General features: G+C 30.5%; 1 protein-coding gene across 2 annotated transcripts in view; it reads right to left on the reverse strand.

Moving 5' to 3' along the window:
• LOC118182723 (uncharacterized) overlaps positions 1 to 26,385 on the reverse strand; it is a 61,728-nt gene extending 35,343 nt beyond the window's left edge. The window contains exon 1 of one of the 2 annotated variants that reach the window (XM_035352109.2): positions 26,232 to 26,385. In XM_035352109.2, the coding sequence (XP_035208000.1) occupies positions 26,232 to 26,252 (21 nt within the window). In that variant the 5' untranslated portion in view covers positions 26,253 to 26,385. Of the gene's footprint in view, positions 1 to 16,509; positions 16,669 to 26,231 lie in introns of those variants that run through there. The other variant, XM_035352110.2, reaches the window with a different exon arrangement.
• Between the last annotated feature and the right edge of the window lie 164 nt (positions 26,386 to 26,549).

Raw genomic sequence — 26,549 nt, forward strand, 5'->3', positions numbered from 1 at the left:
TTGTAATGTTTCCATCTAATCTTGTACAAAATTTTCCTGTTTCGAATACGTGACTATATGCAGATCAACGACTTAACTTTTTTTGGTCGTTCCAAATCATTTGACAACGTATACTGGTAAGCTACATTGGCCCTAATTAGGAAGAGATATTAGAAAGTAAATCTTCTATTGATTTAATCGTACCTCGTGCTTAGAATTGTAATTTATCTCATGAAAAGTGGCACAAATTATTATTAGAAGAAATGACCGAAAAAAAGTCATCTCATACATGACACCGAGTTAAAAAGAAAGTCTATAGCAGGAGAATACAAACTGTCTAATCCCAATACATCAAAAAGTATTCACAACTTCCTATAGCTACAAGGAACAAGCTCAAACGGCCAAAACGTTATCTCAACTGGTCTCTTTAAGTTCCAACAATAAAACATAATGGAATAAGTATCTGGTACAGCTTTCTACGCTTGAAACTATATATCACGAACCCTCGTGTGATTACTTAAACTGTTAGCAAGTGAAGTCGAATCCATTATGTCATAATTTCCTGGTAAAACAAGATCTCACGACCATTTTAGGTTTTGAACTGCAGAATAGAAAACTCTGATTATGTAGGTGTTGCTAAGAGGCAAGATTTCTTTGGAAGATAGTAAAAGGGATTAAACTACATTCGTTCCACGTTCATGATCGTTTCGTGTTTTTACTTTTTTGACCTTGAGGGTGATATCGCCGTACTGTTATCAATGGCAAATGCTAGACCTAGCAATCGGGGCAGTAGAAACATTTTTTATATCTCTGTCACGATTTACGAGCTTTGAACAGGCTTTTTAACAAATGATTTTTCCAGTTTTGGTACGAGGTATTTTGATTATCGTTTGGGTTTGGCTTTTGTGTCCATGCCTGCTGTACAGTAATTCCGAATCCTAATTTCTTTTATATAATATGACTTTAGAAATAGGCTGTTTGAAAATGCAGAAGGTGTTAACATATTTTTCGAACAATCTCAGATTATAAAAAACGCGATTACAAACATAATTAATGCTTAAAATATAAACACTTACTATTTAAATGCTCTATCTATAAGAATATTTCTGAATTAAGTTAATATCATGTTTTCCATAACAGAAGGATTAACTTTCGTAAAAGTGTGACAGGTTATGCTTTCTATTACTTTTTAACTGATTTCCAGAGTACATCAGTTGTAGTAGGTTAAGAAAGAGCTCTTTTTTAGAAAGAGTTCTTTTAAGCAGGTCAGAGACACAACAATCATGTTAAGAGACGTCACAGAATATGTGGAAACTGTATACATGCAACACCTATAGAAGGCATTATTTTATCTTAGAGAACTATGACGGCAGCTTTGCTGCAGACTTTTGCTTTACACTAGAAAGTCGATGGAAAGAAATGATAAAAAAGATGGAATGAGAAGTGAAATATCTTCTGTAAATGTAAGAGAAGAAGTAAATAATTTTATTGATAGTACTGGTAGTATGAATTTAACATTGTTTTACATTTTTCTTATTTTTAATTTCCCTTTGTAGCGGAAACTGCAATAATCACAAGTCTCTAACTGAAAATGTATTTGAATTGTTGGAACCAAATTTGTATAGCTCCTTTCCTTCACTTTCGATAATAAATAGCCCGTTTTCTTATTGCAATCATTTAGGTAAATCTGTATTTCATCAAGGGCAAGAATGTATTCCCGTTATGCTTTGAGTTGTTTACATACAAAGCTCTAAAACGCACATTCAACCACATACCTTTGCAAAATTCGGTAATTATCCTGTTTTTATAAGCTTTATCAGATTCTAAGTATTTGTTTATTATTTTACTAATTTTTGTTGCAGATACATTTAAAGATTTTGCAATATATTTCTGTATCATCATACTTTTTATTATTACGAGACGCTTCTGTTCAGAACAACTAGAAACATTTCGTAGCCTTTTCGGGAATTCGTTTGCAGTTTTCTATGCATATAACAGAAATGGTTGAAGAAATTTACGTTTCCAATTAATAACGTTGCGATTCTGTATTTAAAAATCATTAGTTTCACAACATTTTTGGATTGGATTGGATTGGATTATTCAATTATGGCAAAGCACACGAGGGCTATCTGCCTAAAGGGGGGAATGCCTTCGTGGAGGACTTTCTAAGGGAAACTGGCTCGTATACACGTTACACATGGGGAAAACCACGAAAACGCCCATGCAGCCAGCCCGTTCGCGGGATTCGAACCTCGGACCGAACTACCAGTGTTCAGCGACTTTACCGCTCGGCCGCTGGTGGGCCCCACAACATTTTTGAGATATGGTGTAAAGACTTTACTTTATTGTAACCAATTAGTTTTAGTTTTAGTTTCCTTTCCTTCCTGATTTCAATTTCCTGCCGGAATGTAAATTTTAAATGACATAGTATGCAAATCTAAACATGTTTCAGAGGCAGTATTTAAGCTGCGTTTTAAGAGTTCGAAAATAGGAGTAGCGGAGTTAGTTTCAAGTTTATGCTGCGGGTTTGCAATTAGCTCTCTAGTCGGTGTTAGACACGTTTCAGTTTATACTGATATTCCTAGGCTCAGCTTTGCTGTGTGCAGTCGATTTAGCGGTTTAGTTAAGCTAAGAAGCCAGTCGTTAGCTATTCAAATTTATTAGTGATTTGTTACATTTTTATTTTCTGTTAAATTTAAGTAAATTACAAGTGATGGTAAAATGTCAGCACAGAGTGCATGCATCTGTTTATTTTAGCTCAAATAAAAAAGTTCCTAAAACCTTCTTCTGCAGTATTTATTCTTCAAAGACATAGCGAGTATTCGCTACTTAGCCTTCTACGTAGAGTCTACATTGTATGCTTCCAAAAAAAACACAGACTCTCTAACTGACGCCCGAGACAGTCTAGAACCATAGAAAACTCCCTAGAGTTGACCTAGCCGCATTCACATCCACAGCACCGGTGACTCAAGCCAACCCTATGGAAGGATTTGCCTACATTTTCAACACCACGAGAGCTTTGATGAGGCACCAGTGCCTATTTGATGGAAAAGGTTCAGCAGCAGCATTTAGGGACCAGCTGGAAAACCACTTCATTTTTTACCCAGTAGGCGAAATCCAAAAAATGGCAATTTTACCTTCAGTTCTCTGAGGACAAGCCTTGAGTTGGTATAAAGGCATCGATAAATTCCTACTTGGAGAACCAGGTACGTCAACATACACGCACCAAAACTTTAAACCCGCCCTTTTGAAAGCCTTTCCAGTCGTAAAGAATCGTGCGTAGTTAGACGCTGAACTGTAAAGCCGGCACCAAATAAACGGAAAAGATCTCTCAAGCTTTATTCTGCGGAAAATTCAAGTGGTTAAATTATTGTATGGAAGAAAACCCGACGATGAAGTAATTCAAATCATCTTGCCGAGATTACCTGCACCGCCGCAAGATTTTATAGAGATAAGGAACCCGTCGACTTTGGAAACTCTATTTGAATTGGCCACAAAATACGAAAGCCGTCGCAATTTCTAATAATGCACGTACGCAGGTGTATGGACAAGAGTACAGAGGTTTCTTCACGCCTAAGTCACACGAAGGACGACATCAGAGATTCAACCGTAAGAAAGAGTTTCCGCTGAAGAGAAACAATCACCAAAAGGGAGATAAACAGCGGAAGGAAGAAACGAAGCCGAAACAGTTTCAGCCGCCCCGGGAAAAAAACATTCCTTCCAAATATATCTGAATACGGTGGTGGTAAAGAATGTAGAATTACCAGAAGTCCTTTTGGGGAAAACACTTTTCGACAAAATTTCCGACGTTATAGGTTATACAACACCAAAGATACAACGGTGATTGCAGCCCAAGGAATATAGTGGGCTTGTATTGGAAAACTGCCATTATAGATGTAGGTAAAAGGTGAGAAACTAAAAGTTACTTTTTTGTAGTTAAAAATTTGCAAGCTAATGTTATTTTAGGTACGGACTTCTTCAAGTCAGCGGAAGCAAGAAGAAAGTTTCAAGAGGTTACCATCAAGCTGGGCATGGCAAAGAAAAAAATCCGAGGATGTAAACCTCCATCACTTTTTATCGAAGGAAAACAAATTGTTGATGTTTAGTGCACTGCATTCTGCATTGCTAGGTTCATAATATCTTTCTCTATAAGGATTCTTTTCTTTTTAATGATATCTTTCCTCTAAACTTTCATACAAGAGTCTTAAATATCAATGTGTACTTAACCCCTGTGATGTACTCTAGGCAGCGTTCTTTGTGATAAGACGGCTAAATGACCAATGGGTTCGATCATTTCCCAACAATGCTTAATGAACTAATATCCAGCCATTTGGAGGAGAGATTAATAAATGTATATAATTTATACACTTAACGATATATAAATCGTTATTATATTTAATGAAACTATAACTAAGATATATTTACGTTGATTTCACTTCCATTACAATTAAATATTTTCAGCAATTTTTTATTGCGTGATTTCAGCCATACCTTAGCCGTTCTTTGCTTCTCCTAATATCGTGAAATTCATCTCCTTTTTTGGAGAAGGAGGGGATTCCCGAAATTTATTGCTTTGAGCACATATTAGACAGATTATATATACAGAAGCTTTGTCGGTGTCATGTGTCATATAAATGCAACAATTTAGCCGTCTACAAAGTGTTATTCTTGTTGTGACTTATCTCACTTCTCTGACTTAATCAGAACAAGCCTACGAAACCTTGGGAAGGAATACAAGATTGGGTCTGTCGTTGGCTAGAGCCTTTAACCCCATACAGGTAAATAAATACTGACAGTCCAACTTTGCTCAGATCCGCTCCAAGTTTGAGAAGGCACTTAATGGGAAAGGGTCCGAAGGTATCCCAACCCTCTTTTCCTACAATCAACCTCTCGAATGGACATTCGGCTCGCCGTGTATTTTGAGTGCCCCAATGCCGCATAGACACTATACAATTATGAATACTTACTTTTTCAGGGATTCGGTACTGCAGTCAGCATCATTAACTACTTTCCTGTCTGGCGGCATCATATAGAGTATATACGGGTAGATGGGAAAATTTTATAAGTAAAGTACTTCCACAGTTTTGTACAAGATTCTGAAATTTGTTTGAATTTTTAAGAAGTCAGTGGGATGAAGACCAGTTGGTCGAATAATCTGCAGTTTTTCTTCATTATGATTAACTGAGCTGCAATACAAAATAAAAAAAAAAGATGTTTCATATAAGTTGTAAAGGATTTGTTATAGCCCAGTTTGCTCACATTCAAAACCCATGTCTGTACTTTATCAATTTAATTGTTTGTAAGAAAGGAGGTCAAATAAGAAATTGCTTCTGGAAGTTTAGTTACATTACTTTATCTTTCAAAGGTTTATATGAGGAAGTTAATTAACTCTTACAACAAAGGACCAGCTGAAACGGTCCATTTTCTGCATCACAATATATCAACACGCCACTGCAAACATTACTTCTCAGAAAGTCGTTCCTAGCCATATATTAAACATAAATTAAGTACTTTACGCTCCGATATCAAACCTCTTAAGCGCCTAATTACTATAGACAGATAAGATATCGAATTTGTTTACTATCTAATAATTGATTGATATTAATATGATATAGTTATGATAGCATTCAGATAACATAGATTTAATAGCCGTCTGAAATGCATTTTTTGAATGCACTTTCAAAGTATGTACTTTTTAAAAATGCTTGACTTTATTTTAAAAACCGTTTCATTAAACTCTCAGAATGATAATTCAGATTTGAAACTAATTTCTGAATATCTGATTTCGTAATTACTGCAATCAGAATTTAAGTTCTCTAAATAAATATTTGAATTTCTATTTTATCTTTAGTAAAATAGTAAATGCACTATAAAATAAATTCTATTTTATGAGAGTTTAATGAAACGATTTGAATAGTTAGATTATAAACAATATTAAAAATAATAAATGCACTATAAAATAAATTCTATTTTATGTGAAAAATATAACAGGACTACTGTTAAAGATAATAAATAATAAGTACTCAGATGGAGAACCATCAAGAGATCTTAATAATAATTAAATTAAATAATGAGTTATTAAAAATAACAAGTTTCAAACTATATTAAATCCACAATGAAATTATAAGATTAAATAAAAAGGAAAATTAATAATTACATTCATATCGCATAAGATAACCTTCATTAAAATTATAACAGCTGATGACGGTTTGATTTTATTACCAAATTTGTGATGTAAGGAACACAACTGTTACCTCTAGATATTTTTAAATTCTTGCTCTTAAGTACAATGACATAATAAGTACACGAAACTCATATCAGTATTGAAAAATTAAAAAAAAATTCTGGAGTACTAACTTTAGAGTAAAAGAGAAAATGATCGGTTTTAGAGAAGTATCAGCCGAATAATAATAACTTCTGAGAGGTTTTAGTCTCTTTATTTCTATTAAGCAAAAAGCTGTTCCGCAAATAATTTTTCACACAATTTTTTACTGCTGAAATGAAGGCGACCATATATTCTCTTGAAACACGTTTAAACTCTTTTACTTTAAAATAAATTAAAAAGAACAGTTAAAATAGCTTATATCTTTAAACAAAAGTTTTTATTTTTAATGTTAAAAGGCGTTATTTAGCACTAATGGTGAACTCTTCTAAAGTCTCTAAATTATTGAAGTTTTTTAGAATTTATTTAATGAACTATATTTTATTTATTAAATATTTGTTTAAACTAAGCAAATGGATTTTTGTGAAAGGTTACAAAATAAACTTTGCATCGAGCATTTGAGTTCACCTGCTATTATAATAAGGAGCTTTCTTGATGTAAATGAGACAAACTTAAGAAATTAAAAATTTTTTTATTCATATAAAACTAAAAATTATCTAAAAGTATTAATTAATTATTTTTCTTCCGTAAATTCCTTATTAGCTTATCATAGAAGAGATTTACTTGGGTTTCTGATGCACGCTCACTATATTCTTTTAGAAATTGAATTTGTTAGTCAAGGCATGTATTCAGGTTCTTTAGCTCATTTTTTTAAATGGTGTACTTGCTTTTAATGAGCCCTAATACATTTGATAACCTCTGTTTTAAGGTACCTTGGGTCACTATTCGATTTGTATACGAAATCAATTTTCTGGTTATTGAAATACTCAACGATATTTATTGTATAATATAGGGCAGATAATTCCATATAAAGCAAAATATTACCATTTTGATGATATTTTTTGATTAAAGAAATCGATCTTTTTTAACACAGTGGTTTAAACAAAGGAAACCACATGCAGTTCCCGGAAATATGATTGGTTTATGAACGTTTCCATGTTTGTATATGTTATTCTATACTATTACTTTTCTTGCGAATTTTTCTTAAGGCTTTATCCTGAAGTGCACAGATTTAGAAAACTTTAAATGACAATACGTATGGTCACTATTCAGCTTATACCTAATCAGTGCAGTTAACTCTTTCTTATCCCTCTGATAAGAAACACTATTTAAATGAAACGATTATATAAAACTAATTAGAAAATATTCTTAAAAACTCATCAAAGAAGATTTATTTTCATTTAATAAGAAACCTTTTAACAGAAAGAATTTTTAATAATGTTATGAAACGTTTCTTAGAAGCAAAATTTTTGGAACTTCAGGGATGAAAAATTTTATAAAAAGGACGCAAACAATACCTTTTTAAGTAAAAAACAATTATGCCGAAAATAAAGCGAATCTGAAAGAAAATATGACTAATAACAGGATATGTCTCATAAACATAGTATAAAAATGTTATGAAAAGTCATTATTTTTGACGTATATGACGTAGTAAAACGATTTAATGGCAGTTGAGAAACGAAATAAAAATTATACTTGAAAAAATGTCAAGTTTGAAGAACAAATGCCTGTAAAAAGTAACGTAAATACGAAGAGGAAACTTTTGGCAAATATCAGGGAATAAAGAATAAAAATAAGGTAAAATTTCAAAACGAATATAGTACTGAATCAGTATAAGAGAAATCTGGAATTGTAATTGATTAAATCAAGGAAACTTTCAAATGTCAGGAATTTTAATAATCTGAAGACATGCCGGAGTGTTAAAAAGTATACTATCTCTGTTCTGGCGCTTTTCCCTAATTTATCTGAATTACGGGAATCAGATAAGGAGGTTATTTCCTCTTAAAATTTTATGTTTTCGGGGTTTAAAAGAAGAATTTTCTCAGCTTAATACCTTTTTAGGAAGCTCACCTTTCAATTTTCTATTTGGTGATTGTTGCTGCTATGTTCTTTTTATCCTTCCAATACGCAATATTAGATTACTCGTGCGTGTGCAGCTTGATGGTGGAATTTGTTGCTTCACAAGTTAAGAACTTGTGACAGCAATAAATTCTATTAATTATTATCTTTCATTTTTGTGAAATAATATATTTCGTTATTTATTGTATTAATTAAACGCCATTAAAGTTTAAAATATGTTAATAATGTTGTGAATTATTCAATAACATTTTAGACAAGATACGTATTATTTTCTCTTATAAATTACAGAGGGTAGAAATAATGACCAATCTAAATATTTCCTCTAAGTACCGCTGTCTACCAGCATTAATAAACTTAATTGCTTGCATACACGTTTTGATTAATTTAATTCCATAAAAACTGAATAAGTATAGTTTATTGTTATGATTTCATTCAAGCATGCAATGAAGATGTGATGAATTTAATTGCTGTGCTATTATTTAAATAAAACCACATAGCATAAATTATTTGCCAATAACACTAGTTCATTGGTTTCAGTTATTACATGTTTATAGCCATAAATAAAAAGCTGCAATGAAGATCATATTGAGTAAAAGAAAAAAATTCTTTACAGAATATGTTATTATTAACACTGGTAATCATCCTCCATAAGAAAAAAATGAGAGAGAGAGAGAGGGAGAGCCCGCGACTTAACAAACATTGTTTTGAAATTTTATGTATGTCGTAAGTAACTAAAGCATTTTGCCTGAGTGAAAATAATGGTTGGTATTCGATTCGTGAAGAAAATGTGATAAGTAGCTTATCTTAAGTTTGATTGGCAGTTTTAAAAATCTTAATGGCATTGAGTTTATTACAAATATAGCCACTGTTCAAATGGTTACAGATGTCACTTTGGTGAAAAAATGTAAATCTGCAATAATTTATTAGAGTTTACGAAAAATTTAGATGTTTTTGACGTACACGTAAAGAATTTTACTGTTATTGTGTCTTTTACTTTTATCGTAGTTGTTCTGAATAAGGTTCTCAGGTTGAAATAGCTTTGTTTTTGTTTTATTACCATTATTTTTTAAACAGGCAAGAGTCTTCGGGAATGAAGTTTTACAAGTTCTAATAACTTCTTTTGAAGTACATATGTTTTCAAAACAAAAATTCTTTTAGAGGACCATTACAAAAATTTCCATTTAATGTTTTCTGAACAATATTCTAAAAGGCAAAAAACTAGGGAAGAGCTGAAAAGTTAATTCTCTGATATCAGTTTCGCTGAAGAAATATCGGATTTCTGACATTTGGCTAGTGCAACGTAAAGTTCATAAGACTTCGTAAAGACGCTAAACTAAAAAAGTGAAATGCAATAACAGAGAATTATTGTTTAGATATATTCACTAGTTTTAGACTGTCGTATTTTAGAATGTCCCTTATAATGATAATTCGAAAAAAGAACTAATACTCCTGCTGATAAACGACATATGCTAATAACCGCTGACCTAGCAAATTGGGAATTTCTACCATGAAAGCTGCGATTATTATATCAGATAGACATAATAATTTGTCGCTAGTTCGTCCACGCTAACAGAAGATAATTTAAGATGAAGCATTTATTTAGCGATATCCTTCAGAAGATATCTTGTGGGACAAAAGGTCAGGACACATTGACTTAACTTTTGCTTAAAATTCAATCAGAGTTCATTATGAATACGCCTGCTTAAAGTAGGTGAAAGCCTAGTACCTGCTGAACGAGGAGCGGTAGAATAAATATCCATTAAAAATTTAAATGATCCATTAATGAATAATTTAAACTTTAATTTTGGGGGGGGGCAGGAGGACTAGGTTCATTAATTGCGATGCAAATGAATATAATTCTTGCTTAAAACACAGTTGTATAATAATTATTGTATGCATATTAATATGCACCATATTGTTAATAATGAGAACATTAATAGGGGATGTGTTTGAGGTTGATTATTTGTTATTAAATGAATACCTATTTAAAGCGGAAACAACAAAAGAAATTTTTTCTTTTACTTCCTTTCTTAAATGAAGAACAACATTTTATTTCCATACTTTTTCTTGGCAGTTTTAATTAATATTTATTTTATTTTCATTTCATTTTAATATTCATTTTAATTAATATTTGTCTTTGGCTGTTTATATTTACTCTGTATTGTATAATAATCATGATAAAATCTGATACAATTATAAAATAAGATTCCTCGATTTTATTTTCAATTTATGGAAAAACTGTTTATAATATTACATCAATGTCTGAAAATGTAAACTGTCAGAATTTAATTAACTATGCGTTTGGCCATGTTTATAAGCCACACAGTTTTGCATTTTTCTCATTCTCTTGTTAATCATACTTCACTCTCTTTCTGGCCCACCAGCGGCCGAGCGGTAAAGACGCTGAACACTGGTAGTTCGGTCTGAGGTTCGAATCCCGCGAACGGGCTGGCTGCATGGGCGTTTTCGTGGTTTTCCCCATGTGTAACGTGTATACGAGCCAGTTTCCCTTAGAAAGTCCTCCACGAAAGGCATCCCTCCCTTTAGGCAGATAGCCCTCGTGTGCTTTGCCATAATTAAATACACCAAATCACTCTCTTTCTGAAGGCTGATATGTTTTATATATCCACATACAGCTATGTTTATGACTTTGTATTAAGTAACAAAATAAGCTAAAATGCAATATATATGAATAAAATAAATTTATAAGGTAAAATATAAATGAATAATTAGTAAATAAAATTTAAAGGAATAAAATTCTATAAAGATTTAATTTTGAGATGATTTTTCTTAGAACCTACTTATTATTTATATTGGATTTTCATGCCTGGAATAAATCTTCCATTTCTTTCTTATATGCTCTTTTTTACATGTCAAAGGACTTGATATTATTTCCACTTTACATCTAAAATATTGTCTTAGCGAAATCAATGGGTGATTAGAATGGAAAAAACTAGTCATTACCAACTGGTACTACTACACGGCGATACCCATTCAAGCATAGCGAATTCCTAGAGTGTTACTGTTCAGGAAATAGTAATATTTATAATTTATCTTAAATTTAATTTCTATTACTAAATAACAAACTGAGAGGTTTAAAAGACCTGTATTACCACTGAGCGAAATAAAATATCCTTTATCTTCCACGAGCCAGCGCAAGTTGCCGGTTCTCAACACACTGCCATTTACCAAAACAAAATATTATCCGTAATTTAACAAATAAAGAGATTTAAAAACTATAAATTACCTTAAGAAGTTAAATCTTAATTTTAATATTTTAGCAATGCATTTATTTGATATGAATTACAATGCATTTTATATTTAATATATTCAAGTGATAATCTTTATGAACATTTGCAGCCTTGTTGTTATTAAGAAAAAAATCTGGTGTGGGCCCAACATGACTTTCTTGTACGGCCTATAAAAATTCTACATATTTATTAAATTATATGGAATCTTTACTATTAAACTATACACAAAAATCAATAATAATAGATATTATTAGACTAACTACACATATAAATTGATATTAGATATGTAGTTAGATTTCCATATTTATTGAAAATTAATTTTTTGAAAATTTACCAAAACATAAATATTTTTCACACTTAAAACACTTCTGTAATTGGAGGTGAATGACTACGATAATGATTGCGAAACTTAAGGCCAGGTAAGAACTTTTAAGCCGGGTAGGGGGGTGGATATATATACGTTTGGTATCGCCGATTACGACACGAAAAAAGAGATGCACAACTAGCTGTTGTAGCAGTCCCATATACAAAGTTTTAACGTTCAACTGCTAATGGTTTTTGAGTGATGATACATACATACATACTTACATACGAACAGATGGCCACGAAAAACATCCCTGAAAATTTTGAATCCATTTTAAATCCATTTTACAATCCGTTTCGAAAAATACAGGGCCTTCAGGAAAAGAAGTCCGTTTCTGGAAAAAAATATGTTTGTCTATATGGACAGAATAATCTGTCCCTACCTACAGACATCACGCAAAAAATAGTCCGAATAGATCCATGAAGGTTCAAAATGGATATTTTCGTTGAAATGTGAAGGAAGTAAAAAGTGTTTTAAAGCCATATGTGACGCAACTAGTAAAGAATCTTTAAAAAAAACTGTTTTTTTTAATTTACATTTAAACATTTTAAAAAATATTTTTTAATCTCTTGAAATTTTTCATTTCCGAAATGACAGAATTTCCCTCAGATTGCATTATTCTAATTTTTTGTTTTCTTTTTTTGAGCATCATTCTTCATTCGGCTTTTTTTAAATAGGATTGTATGTACATTGTTGTAAATTACGGATAAATCGCTGCCATGCTGTTGAAAACTTCCGACTTATGGTATTGACTTATAAAATATTGTCTTTATAATAAATTTTAATTTTTTGAAGAGTTTCTTCGTTCGATAAATTTTTCCCATTTTCAATTATTTTAAATTACTTAAGAAGTATTTTTCAGGAAGGTCTCAAGCATTTATTATTCACTTATATAATGAATTTGGAGCAATAATTTATATTTTAATAAAATTATTTGTTTTACCAAAATATCAAATACAATAATAGAAGTAATTAATCGTGTATAATCCTCTCTTTTCGAGACTAGCTATTAGAGTTTATTTAACACTAAAAGTGCTAGATTGCCACTTTTAGTTGTCCCTAGCATTTCTTACAAACCCCTTTTCAGTAAATTTAAATTTACAAAATCGTCTAAATGTTAGATCAAATATGCATGCTAAAATAAAAATGTCAGTAAGCTTGAATTGTTCTGAATAATATTGAATGCTAAGTAAATAAGACATGCACCGTAACAAGTCTGCACCGTAGGTTTTAAATTTCTGCCTGAACGCTCTAATACAAAAGGATAATTAATTAAGCAAAATTAGTCATTTAAAGAAAACGTTAACCAACAATAGTCAATTGAGATATCATTAACAGGAAAAAAATTAATTACTTTTTAAGATACCCGAAGTTTACATATAGTTCTTATAAGCTTTTGTCTTGATCGCTCATGGTATTTGTAACTACGGTTAAAACTTTGTCATATATTTTTAATCTAAGAATTTAATTTAATTTTAAGTTATAGAGCTGAAATTTTGCATGGATGCTCTGTCGTATGGTCTCTACCACGATGCATGCTCTACCATTTTCTCATGTCCTACCATTACGATTCCTTGTGAACTTCATGCTGCAGTTCTTGATGCATCAATGTTTGGCTGAGCCCTATTTCATCAACCAATTGGCATGAGTTGTGCATGGGCAGGAAATTGAACCCTTTTACCTACTAAAAAAATTCATCCTTAGAAGATTAATTACTAGTTTAGTCCTGGCTTCGCTTCCTAATTGTATGAGACAAACTGGCTACATGAGTTGACAACTAGCTTTCGTTATGTTACCATACGAACTGCTTTTACACAGAAAGCTGCCTTGAAAGACAGAATCAAATCTTGAAGTATTTACTTTGAACTGTAATTACTTTTTTCAAGTGTTTAATACTACAGGAATTAAATTGTTAAAAATTGTTCCGCGGCAGTAATTCTGATTAATTGCTTCTTCTTGGAAAAAAAAAAACTGCATGTATGTAAAGGGAAAAAACTTTTTTCCCCTTTCCTTTACTTTTCTTGAATGGAAAAATAACATGATAATGAAAATATGGGGCAAAGAACCTAACCTCTGTAACACCAAGTGATCTAAATTCTTGGGTATTTCTAACTAACTTTCATACAACACAATATTATCATATTACAATATATCAATACACTCCTATTCTACTTCCAATTTTGAGTCTCCGAGGTCTTAATATTTGCACATTTTATTCTGTAATACACATGCAAAAGTAAAGTATGTTTAAATATGACAAACGAGGCAGACTAGGGCTATCTGCTTAAGATAAGGGAGCTTTCATAAAGGATTTTGTGAGAGAAACTGACTCGTACGTAATATATAGAAGAAACCACTAAAACACCTATACAACCAGCCTGTTAGGTCGAAATTAGAGCCCGAGCTGAAGTACTAGCTTTTAACTGTCTTAATCACTTGACCCTTGGTGGGCCCTAAAAATACGGTAATTTACTGGTGCGCAGCAGCAAATTTGGACAATAAATGTAGGTCGTTCCAGCGTTATAAATTTGTATGTTTTTTAAAAATATTATCAGGAAAACTAATATATATATATATATATATATATAATTTTCTTTAAAATTATGATTTCATATATATAAAGAAAATTATATATATGAAGCATATATATAATTTTAAAGAAAATTATATATATGCAATATATATATATAATTTTAAAGAAAATTATATATATGCAAGTACAAGCAAGAAAATTATATATATGCTTGTACTTGCACTAAAATGAAATCAAAGATGATTTTACACGCTTAGAAGTTTAAAAAAAAAAGCAGCTTAGAAAGTATTTAAATTGAAATGATAATATCTAAATTATTTAAAATACCACTGAAGCTGGCATTATCGATTTATGGTTTAAAAATTATTTTTTTACAGTTTTTCTGGCTGACTATAAAAAACAATGGAGGTGGCTAATTTTATTTCTTTCGTGGCTGCGTTAACTGTTTATTATCGGCTTTTATCTCAAGGCAAAATAACCCACATTTACTTCTCAGTAACGTTTGCCTATGGCAAAAATATTAAAAGCAGAACAAGATTTCATATTTCGGGTGAAAAGTAAATTTTAATCTGCAGTGAATCCGATTTAAAGCTGTTGTTAACTAATGTAATCTCAGTTTTTTTTCTGTTTAGCATACATTGACGCTTGTGTATTTTGTAGACGTGAAAGATGAATGTATGAAAGATGCTTACTTCCATACTCTTTCATGATTTATGCTTATACTTCTTTATATGCTACACTTTTATGATGCGCTTAAAATCAATTAAATGAAATAATTCCTTTAGAACCAAAAATCTTGAATTCTTTTCTAGAATGTACACGGGTAATACTAATTATACATTTACGAAAAAGCGTTTGCCTGCAACCTTTTTTCAATGAGTTCCAGTTTACATTTCTTTAGTAATAATACTTAAAACACTTTTAAGTAAACTATAATTAATCTAAAAACGTAATGTAATTTTAAACCGAACAAGTATGGAAACTATTTCAGAATAATAAAATTTACAATTTATCAATAGGTAAATGTAGCTAATAATTTAATTTAACTGTTCTGAAATTACGTTGTCAGCTAGATTTATCAGATAAATGCAGTGCTTAATAATAAACGATATTCAAGTCAGATATATCATTAACAAATGAAACAGCATTCATTTATTTTTATAGAATGATAGCAACAGTTTTTGATGATTGCCTGTTAAGAAAAACTAAAATCATTCATCTATGAAAATTGTTTCTTACTTTAAAATACTCAGGGAGTGACAGCCATTTGTTGCTGTGGAAGATAAAATTACGGACAACTACGAAAACTAAATGAGGGTCTGCTAGGTCCTTTTATTCAGACAAGTTAATACTTAATTTTTCTAATTACATGATAAAATTAAGAGTTAAAATTTGCTTTCATAAATATTGATGTTTTGTTTTGAAATCAGTCAACGAGTTAAATACATAATTTTAGTACCTTACTTTCCTGAATTTATTTTCTTAAATTATGAAGCAAATCTCTTTAAATTGATAAAGAAAATATAATTTTGCATAATCTAAATTAAATACAAAACCTTAAATGCTTTTACTTCATTTAACGGTATTAATTTTTTTTCCTAATGAAAAATGAAATTTTCATAATGAAAAATCATTTAACTCCTAATTTTACGTAAATCGGGTTTTAATTTAAAATTATTTATGTTATGTTTTGAAAATTAGTTTTTGATAGTACAGAGTTTATAATTTTTGTTATTTCGAAGAAATTTACAAGATATTAATTAATTCCTAATTTGGATAATTTAGAATTCAATTATTTCGAATTTGCAGCTAAAAGTCATCACTTTTAAAAATGGGAATGAATTATTCAAGTTAAGATCTGTAGTACTTGTTACAGTAATAAATTAAGCAGTAGATATATTTTAAGAAAAAATTTCTTGATCTTTCTGAACCATTATGGATATTTCAAAAGGAGTAATAAAATTTAATTACACCTTGCCCTTATATAAATTCATTTAATGATTTTCAGCACTTTGCTTATAATTAAATAATGTTAGCAACCTCAGGTTCCACTATCCCGCATCAGAATGAAAATAAATAATCCGGCTTAATTTCAATAGAAACAGAGTTACAGAGCTTTAATTCTACCCTCAACACTTACTTTTAACTCCATGAGGATGTTATTCCCAGAAGTCTGGTGATATCATTTGCCGAAAAGTCCACGATATCTCTAAGAAGCTTATTCCCCCGAAACACGGAACCAGATCTGTATACAACGGTAGCGAGAATGCAACTAAACTCGCGGTTCATTTCGCCAGCCATTTGTAACATGGACGGGGAATAAAGGATACGCTTCCTTTGTTCCGTAGCAACGTGAAACGCAACCAAGCGTGACGGCGAAGACTCTGCGAGTATGACTTTGAGCTCATACAAATCAATAAATGCAATTTATTTAATAAACTGTTATTCTTCTGATTCCATTTTTAGAATTTTAATTAACTTTCATACGCATTTATGACTAACCATTTACAGTCTTGAAAAAGGAATTTGACCTTGTTTCCCTGAAGAATGTTTTCAAGGCTATTATAAAAAATTATTTGCAGTATTCTGAGTATTTTCTAAAGTGTATAATTACCATTTTCTGACGTAAGAACTTAAGCTATTTTACTAACGTACCTAGATTTAGTGGAAGAGTTTCTGCTGAAAGTCCTAGGAATCATCGGTAAAGAACTATTTTCCACTTCTCTTCCAAACTTTTACTTAGAATTAAGATGTTTTTCAAAAAAATTCTAAAGAAATGTATCTTAAATATATTTATTTATAACAGACAATTTAAAAGAGATAATAATGCTGAAATGAAATGAAATTTACTTTACTATAAAAATGCTTTTAGAGATAATATTTTTTAATATTTTATTTAGAAAAGAATATAAACTTATTCCTTAAAATTTTCGAAAATTTCTTGTTGCCAAAAAATTGCTGAACGAAAAATACTGTTTTCTCTTCCTCTTAAAAACAGTTGAAATTTCCATTCTGTTGACATAAAATGCAGTAAATAAACGCATTTTATTCTGAACTGCTGTTCTTTACTTTATAGAGAAGCAGACTATTACAATATTTAATGGTTAGATCGTGATTAATTTTTTCCTGTTTCCTTTTATAGGTGTATTTTCAGTAAAAATATAACATTTTTGAGAAATTAGGTGGAATATGAAAGAGAAATTAGGTGGTACCTGACTTGAAATTCAAAGCTATTCATTTAAAATGATTTCTGTAACGTACTTAAACATAATGTTTTCTATGAATATGATTAAATAGTAAAAGTATTATTGCTATTCAAAAATGAATAATTAAGCGATAAAAAAGAAACTATATTTATAATTTTATTTTTATTTCATTGCTTAATAAGAGAATTTATTCCTTTCTCCAAAAGGAAAGGATTAGTTCTGCTAATGTTAAATTGTGATCAAATTATTAACTTTTGACTTTTTAATTAATTGAAATTAACTTTTTTTATTTATTCATATTTACTTTGAAATTAGATTTCGCACTTAATCTTATATGAATACTTTTGTTTCATTTCTACTTGCCTGCACTTATTATTAATCAATAATTAATTATAAGTTATTTATTAATATTATTTAATAATTAATTATAATTTTTAATAATTTTATTATTAATAATTATTTATCATTATTTAATAAGTAATTTGATTAATATAGATTTTACTTAAAATTCTCATAATCTGTTAATAATCTGGCATCCCTTACTAATCTGCAACATTATCGCAAATTTTACTCAGTTTGTTTACCCATTATATTTGTGTGTTTGCATACACATATATAATGATTAAGAAATAAAAAAAATTCATTTAAATCCACGAAATAAACAGCGCACTAAAAGCTGTTGTAGTTTTTAGGAATAATGCAAAGTAGAAGATATTTTACACTCTTTCCAGATTAGCTAGAACTTAATAAATCAAAGCTTAAGAAAAAAAAAAAAAAAAAAAAAAAAAAATCAAAAATCAAAAATTCGATTTGAATTCTATTTATTATTTCATTCTTTTATACTTTAATGTACCGAGTCTATGTTTTATTTTTTTTTAAAAATGTTTTAGCACAAAGAGTGTTAGCCCAGGGGAACTATTAGTCTTAAAACAGGATTTTGCGTTGAATCACTATAAAAGTCTGAATCACTTTTCAAATTGTTGCCACCAAATATCATCGCCCTGTATTATATTTAAAGAATTTGCATGATTGGATGCTAGTTTTTCGCATTGTGATAAAACAACGGTACCTAGAGCCATCAAATTTTGAATAACGTTGTCCTCCACCGGAATATGGGCACTGGAAGCCCAAATTGTGAATTTCGAATTTGTTTTATTGTGAAATTTTTGCAAATTTTTAACGAGTTTTTTGATTAACAAATTGAATGAATTCAAAGAGAGCAATGGCAACACTGTAAGGAAAAAAAAAAAAAAAAAACATTTTCTCCAGCGCTGGAGACTGTTTATCAGAAATTCGAAAGATGGCTGTTTTTGAATATTTGTGGCCCAACGCAACATTAGCCCAAATGCTCTCGAATCCGTTATGTGTATGTAAATAAAAACAACGCCCCTCCGGGCGTAATACAAAATCTGTAAAGCTTTCAGATTTTTTTTTGGCACGTTTTTCTTTTCTTGTTTTCTTCATGCAGACGGTATTGTCGATATTTGAGACATCACTTAACACTAGAGTCTCGCATCACGGCATCCCTGCGCTCGTCTGATCACATAGAACTTCCTTACATAGAACTATGTTCCTTCCATGTCTTATAAGGTCCATCCCTGACCAGAACTAACGTCACGAGACTTTCCAGACGTATATATCTTCAACGAAGAAGTGTACTGAAATCATTTGATAGCTATTGCATCTCCTGGCTTTCCGAATACTTCGTGTAACTTTGTCGTAAATTTTCTGGCATACCTTAAAAATTTAAAATAAACGCATTTTTTTATTAAAATATGACGGAATTGAAAATAACATTACCTTTGATAAGAAATTAAATGTTTATGTTTAAAAATTTTTGCTATCTTAAAACATTAAACCAGAGTTATTTCATTTTTTGAGAAATATACAAAGGGAATGTATGTAAAAATAATGAGTCGGATTTATTTATTTTTTAAAATTACGTAAAGGAGGATTTTGTTTTATTAACATACGTAGAATTTTGGATCGCATAATCAGAAAATCCTTAGACCAGAATGCACAAAGATATTTTTATTTTCTTTTAGTATGGAAAATATACATTCCTAAGAAAATATTTTGATGCAATATGAAGTGAAATCTAAACTAGAACTTTTTTCCGTAAGAAAAGTAAATTCATTAACAGAATGTCGAATGCTCCTATAAATTTTCTTCAATTTAAACCATATAGAAGGAAAGACGAGAAGTAAAGACCAGCATTTGCTTAAAAGTAGCCAAATTCTTCTTCAGATTAGTATTACTATTAGAGAACATCTTTATGAACTTTGAAGGAATATGTTACGGGTTGCTCTTCTTTAAAAAGGGATAATGCTCCATAAATAGAGAGATAAAGAGATTTCCTCGAAATAGATGAAATAAATAATAAATAAAGAGTGATTAAAAATCAAGTAGTAGTTTTAGCGTGATCTGTTGATCAAAATAAACGAAAAACAAAAATAAAGGGAGGAGATTAGACTGTTAATAAAAATTAATTGGAAAGTAGCATTTTCTTAATGGTAAAATATTATAAATGGTAAAATATTCTGTATACTAATTATCTCAGATAATTAATAGTTATAATAACATATATAACTACTAATTATCTAAATCACAATTAGTTTTGTTTTTATCTCACTATCTTTTATTTATTAAAGACTTTTCGATATTTTAAATTAAAAAAAATATTGATAAAAAACAATAAAATTATTGGAATTAAAAAATATCACTGGTGAATCAGCCTTTTTATTTGGTGAAACTAATCAAACTTTTACTACACATAACAGATGAAAAACAGTATCATTGTTTGGTTTTCCTAAGCAAAAAATTCCTAATCTGAAGCATTAGTGTAACGCCTGTCTCTAAACGGTACGTGAAAACAAAAATGTCGGGTGTCTAACAAGTAATTTTTAATAGTTAAAGATTTAAGAACTACATTCAATGGTATGAGAAAGCTAAAGAATCTTTAGGTAAAATAAAGGAAGTTCATTTTTGAAAATATTACGTAAGAATAAATGGTATGGCTCAAAACTTAGGGATTTATTTCAATTATCAACTAATAGTAATCGCTATAATAGGATTTTAGTCATACTCTGTGAAGTCATTTTGTCAGTTCTTTATTTATAAGCATGAAATTATTATTAAATTATCCCTCTATCCAAAACAGGTTATAAAAATGAGCAGGAATTAATTTTATTTAATATGAAAATAGCAATAAAAGTAATTAGCTGTCGGGTGGTGATTTTTTTCCTCTAATGATTTGAAGAGCTCGACACTCCTGTGAATATTAGTAGTTGTTTGCCTTGACAAAGGGTTACATTCAATGTCATCAGCTTTCAACTGGCGGAAGCACAGTTTTCATAACGCCCTTTTCCTTACGCCAGTTTACGGTACCGGAGAAAGCAAAGTTACGCTTATTTCCTCCTGTTACACGGAGGAAGTTTGAAAATCGAGAATCCTTTTTTTTCCCCTTCTCCTAGAGGGAGGGCGAAATTTTACGACAGTTTGGTTTCTCCTAGGAGTTTTCAAATATTACTCATAAATATGCGCAGGAACCTGTTGTTTTGCCTATTCTAACCAAATTAAGGAAACATTTTATTCTTTTCCTATATCAGTTAGGGCCCGCCAGCGGCCGAGCGGTAACGTCGCTGAACACTGTTAGTTCGGTCTGAGGTTCGAATCCCGCGAAGGGGCCGGCTGCATGGGTGCCCAAGAAAGGTGTGTAGTTTCAGTACTGAGTTTTCAAATGTTTAAGAAATAATCATATATGTAACTAAAGTAAAAATGTTAAACACGATGTCAAATAATGTTATCGCACTTGAGCAGTTCTTAACACTATAGAAGGACTATATACTGAAAAACCAATCTTAATTGACATAGATTTTCTTTTATCAGAGGCGCGTTTAATGATTGAACGTTGCAGTTGAGTTGCATCTGAAGATTTGATTTAATATATTCACAGGTTAAAGCTTAAACAAAAATGACTTATGGTAAAACCGAAATTTGTTAGATTGTTTTTCTCTTACCTTTATGTTAATTTGAAAATCATCACAAGTAGCTGTAGATAGCTGCATTAATTTTTGAGCTCCAATTAAATTTACTAGAAGTAGTAAATTAATCTTCCGTGGCTTTTTTATTATTTCTGTGCTACTGTTATCCTGATTATATACTAATCAGTTTGCGACAAGAAGAATTCATGTGAGCAAGCTCAGATTAGGCAAATGAGAACAACTAAGTTAGTCGAACCTTATATGATGTAAAGTTTATTTTAACTGGCAAGTTTTTATGTTAAAATTCGTTCTATATTCCGACCGCTTCAGACTATGTAAATTAGAGGAGTTGAAACGAGAGAAGATTCGTCACTTTTATCAATTAAAGCCAAACTACTCCACGTTGTAGCCGAAATTCTTATCTAGTAAGTTCTTTATTTGGCTGTTGCTTAACAGAAAAATTGTGAAATTTACCGGGATAGAATAAAACAGTCAGGACAGATTATAATTTGACCTCATAAATAATTTGATTTTGCATATTTTCTTTTAATCCCGAAGGCAGTAGAAGTCGACGAAGTTTGTTTTATATTTAAAGTCAGAAAATTAAATTTTAATTGAGTTTATATCATGATTCTGTCCACTTTAGCCTTTTGAATTTGTAACTGGAAACGAAACGAAAATTCGTCTTGCAGATATAAGGGTTAAACTAGTTAGCTCAAACAAATTGAAATTTAACCTTAAGGAATATACGCCTTTTTTCACTGCATGATCGGGGTATAGTTGGTAGCATATCCAGCTAGCATCGGAAGATTCGGAGTACGTTCGTGTTTCCCACTTAAAGAGGCATAGAAGACTCTACGAGTGACTCCTGAACTTAAAAATGGGGGGGGGGATGAAAATTCAGTACCACCTGGATTTGGCGGCAGAGTCTCCTCTCTATCCAGCCAGTCTTTAAACAGTCGAGAATATAAGGAATATCTGCCTTCCTCTATTCGCTCTCTGGATGTGTAATTGTTAGACCGCTTGGTTAGCGTCGATAGGTCCGGAGTTCAAATCCCGTGACTGTATAGCTGATTTTTCGTGTTTGCGGCCTGGAAAAGCATAATCTACACAGTGATCAAGGATTTTCCGTTGCTTCGTAAACTTTAACATTTATGCGAAGGAAAATTTCAGTACCAAAATCTTCGAAATATAAGAAATTTTCCCTGTCAAAAATTTTAATCTCAAATCTTTACAATGATAATAGAGAGTTATACATCAAAATCTAATATTTATTAAGGAAAAGTATTTGCAATCTTACATGTGCGATGTATTTCGGGTATTAATTTATCATTTAAAATTTCTCAAACTTCAATTTTCTCTATCATTCGGACTGCTTATTTCCTTTTGATGCAAATGGAAAAATTCTTTATAACTTACTTTTCCTTAATGGCATAGATTGTACATTTTTCTGAAGCTGTCCCCCTTCTTACAATTCCTTGTGCGAAGTAAAGGAAGTATTGTAATCACGAAAAATTCCGAGTATCATATTTCAACGAAAATATCTATTTTGACCGCTATCGAATACAATTTAACTATGTTTTCATGTGACATCTGTACGTAAGGACAGGATAAAGGAATCATTTTCCTCAAACGAATTATAAAACTGATTTAAAATGGTTCAGAAGAGATTTTTTTCGTGTCGACATGAAAATGAATTGAAATAAGTACTTCGTATTAGCAGCAAATATTGTCGCTAATCTGTCTCGGACAGAATAGAATGTTTACGAGTAGTGCATGCGCATTAGGGAAGAGGCGCTGAATCGTCTGTGAAAAGCTGTTTCTTTTTTATTTGTTTAACTTCTTTTCTACATCTTTTTTAATTTATTATAGTATTTGAATAGAACATGTGGCTACGATTAGCTAATTCTTAGGACGATATAATTTTTGTGCATTCTGATTTATAAAATGAATGAGATGTAACGCTGTTAAGTGAACCTAGCGCCACAACGTCGCTATGGTTAATAAATATTGTGAATTTTAAGGAGTGCATTTATTCTCTTCTGGTTTGTGCGCCGTCGGTGATGTAGATTTAATTCAATTTAATAAGCTTAAATGATATGCAGAAAAAAATGCGTATAATTTAATGTTCCGTACAAGAAAGTCATGTGGTGTACACATCAGATTTTTTGTTTTCACCAAACAAACATATTGTTATAATAGCAAACCCTTATCCTACCTAACAATATAATATTATACAAAAGCACGCTACTGAACCACTTGTTAAACATGAACTCTTTTCCGTAAATGTCAGCTATAGTATTTTAAATGAAAACATTGATTTATTAAAATACATTTTCAAAGATTTAAAATCAACATCCATTCACTGACAGATACACTTCCTGGATGGAAACAATTTGTCGATGTAATTTCTGAAGATCATCCCTAGGGGCGAAAACACTTTTAACAAGTTAACAATTGCTTAGTGGCCAATTCATCGATTAATATATTATAAAAAAAGTGTTTGATTATATCACTCAAGACGCTTTTAACGGAAAAACCCTTTGGGGACAGCGCTAAGTGGAGATTACTTGTATTTAGGTCTTCAAAATGTATTTCCAAAGAAAAGTGTTATGTTATGCTTCATTGAGTCCTATCAAAGCAGTGCTTCTCTGTGAAAATTACAAACACATTGATTAAATGTTAAACAAGAGGAGTTACACGTCTTTTCCTCCAAAGTAAAAATGTTATGAATAAGGAAAATAAATTAACTTCCGGTATTTGTAATATTCTTAACTATACAAAACTATTTGTTCTTTTATTGTTTCAACTATTAGAAGAATAATTACTAGAATTCATTACCAAAACGTTGTTATTGTAGTGACATAGCTGTCAAAATCTGCCAGGATTTCATTACAAAATTAATTAATAGGAGAAGTTCTAATGAAAGACATAGTATCTTTTAAACAATAACATGAGTAATTCTTAAGGAAAAATAACAGAAGGTAAAATTGACTAGTTTGAGTACTTTCAAATTTAAGATTAAAGCCATTTTTCTGTAGTTTTAAACCATAATATAAGTGATACTGGCATTCTATTAGCATGTAAATGTACCAAATAACATTTTCCAATGCCCTAGTTTTAAGTATTTATAAGTTTAGAATATAAGTTAAAATAATTTAGTAAACATCAGTATTTCCAGTTTGCTAGAGGACTGCTGCTTGAAGAAGAGAAATCATAAAAAAGTCTCTTTAAATGTATATAGCTTTCTAATTATCACAACCCACCTAAATCTGATATTTTTTATTCATAGCAAACGCATGTATATAGCGGCTTCTTAAAAAACGGAAAAGTGCCGAGACAACTTTTACAGTTAATACAACAGCAGTTTAAAAAGCATGGGAAAGAATTAGCTATTTAAATTTATTTTGCTATTCAATTTTCTTGTTCTAAATATTTACTTTTGTCTTCATAATGAACCTGAAGCTTAGTAATCATTAAAAATGGGCAATGTAATAATACAGAAACATTGAAAAAATATTTTTTCAAAAATGCACATATTCCACCTTTTTTCCCACACTTATAAAAATGGTACAGAAATTTTTTAATATTTTCATATGGTAATATTTAAGAACCATTCTTTTTTTAATATTACTTTTTTATTCGGTAGTAAATAACATTTAAATAAAATTTTCCTTTTAATGTATTAAAAGCAGGAATTAGAATTTTTTTTTAATTTTCATTTTTCAGATTTAACTTTAAAACTGATACTTCTTAGATGTGTTATGACTTGTATTTTCTAATTTTAAGCGAATAAATAGCTTAAGATCTTTCTTTTTTGAATTAAACTATTTCGAATATTCTTTTCTCCCCTTATTTATTTAAGTGCTTTTGTAATGATTTGTCACCTTTCCAAATTTTAATATTTTATGAAAAATAGGGTTCTAATAATGTATAAATAATTCAAAAATAAATTTTTAATGTACATTGTTACAATAAACGCAAAAGATTTCAAGTCATTTAGTTTAAAACTCGCAGCATTATTCTTTTAAGTTCTAAGAATTTGAACAGTTGACATATCCAAAATAAAAAAAGAAATAATAATAATAATAAATTTGAAAAACTAAGGAGGGCAAAACACCATATGGAGTTCTTGTTTTAACATATCTTTTATTGACAGATAGACACTAATAGAAACATTCATCATATGCGTATTTTAATTATAATTTTGATAATGAATTCGCAGCGTAAATTCATTCACATTGTCACTTTCATGCCAAAGTCAGGAATCTGGAAAACTTTTGTTAGGTATAAATGCGAATAATCATTTGATACGCGGTTAATTTTGAGAAATATTGAGTTATGACATCTGATTAATACTTATTATACATTCATTTCACAGAATATGCATCTCTTCCACTTTGGAAAATATCATGTAATCATTTCCTATTAAAAGACAATCCTGTTTTTATCTTTTTTTTGAGTAAAACTTTGGAATAAAAGCGTATACTAAACGTTACGTTAAAACGGCCAAAATGGAGATTGGGGACTTAAAAACTATGTTTACATGTTTTCGCTTCTGTAATTTAGAATATTCACATTTAAAATTTTTTTTTTATCAGGAACTCTATTTTTTTTAGCTTCTGTTGCATCTTCTGTTAAATAAAATTATTAATGTATAATGCCAATCTTACCTTCAGCAGATGAATCATCATCAGCCCTTTTCTCGAATGGGTAAGAAGAATTTAATCCGTAACTTATGAATCCTATAATGGCAGTGTTACGGATATGTCTGAACTTTACCATTAGTTTCGTCGTGACGTCACATCTTCCCCCCCCAGGAGTGGGACGGTATTGCGAAAGCCGCGCCCTTGAGTGTCATGCGGAGCAATATCACGAAGGTGGGTCGGGACACAAACATTACAGAGGTTGCTCTCCCTGCTCTACAAAATTGGAGCAAAGTTGACAGGGTTTTAGAATTCATACATCACGACCAAAGAAGAAATCAATGC

This window comes from Stegodyphus dumicola, chromosome 8 (genome assembly GCF_044657685.1).
Source record: "Stegodyphus dumicola isolate Sdum_Otavi_A_Nest chromosome 8, ASM4465768v1".
NCBI classification, from domain to species: Eukaryota; Metazoa; Arthropoda; class Arachnida; order Araneae; family Eresidae; genus Stegodyphus; species Stegodyphus dumicola.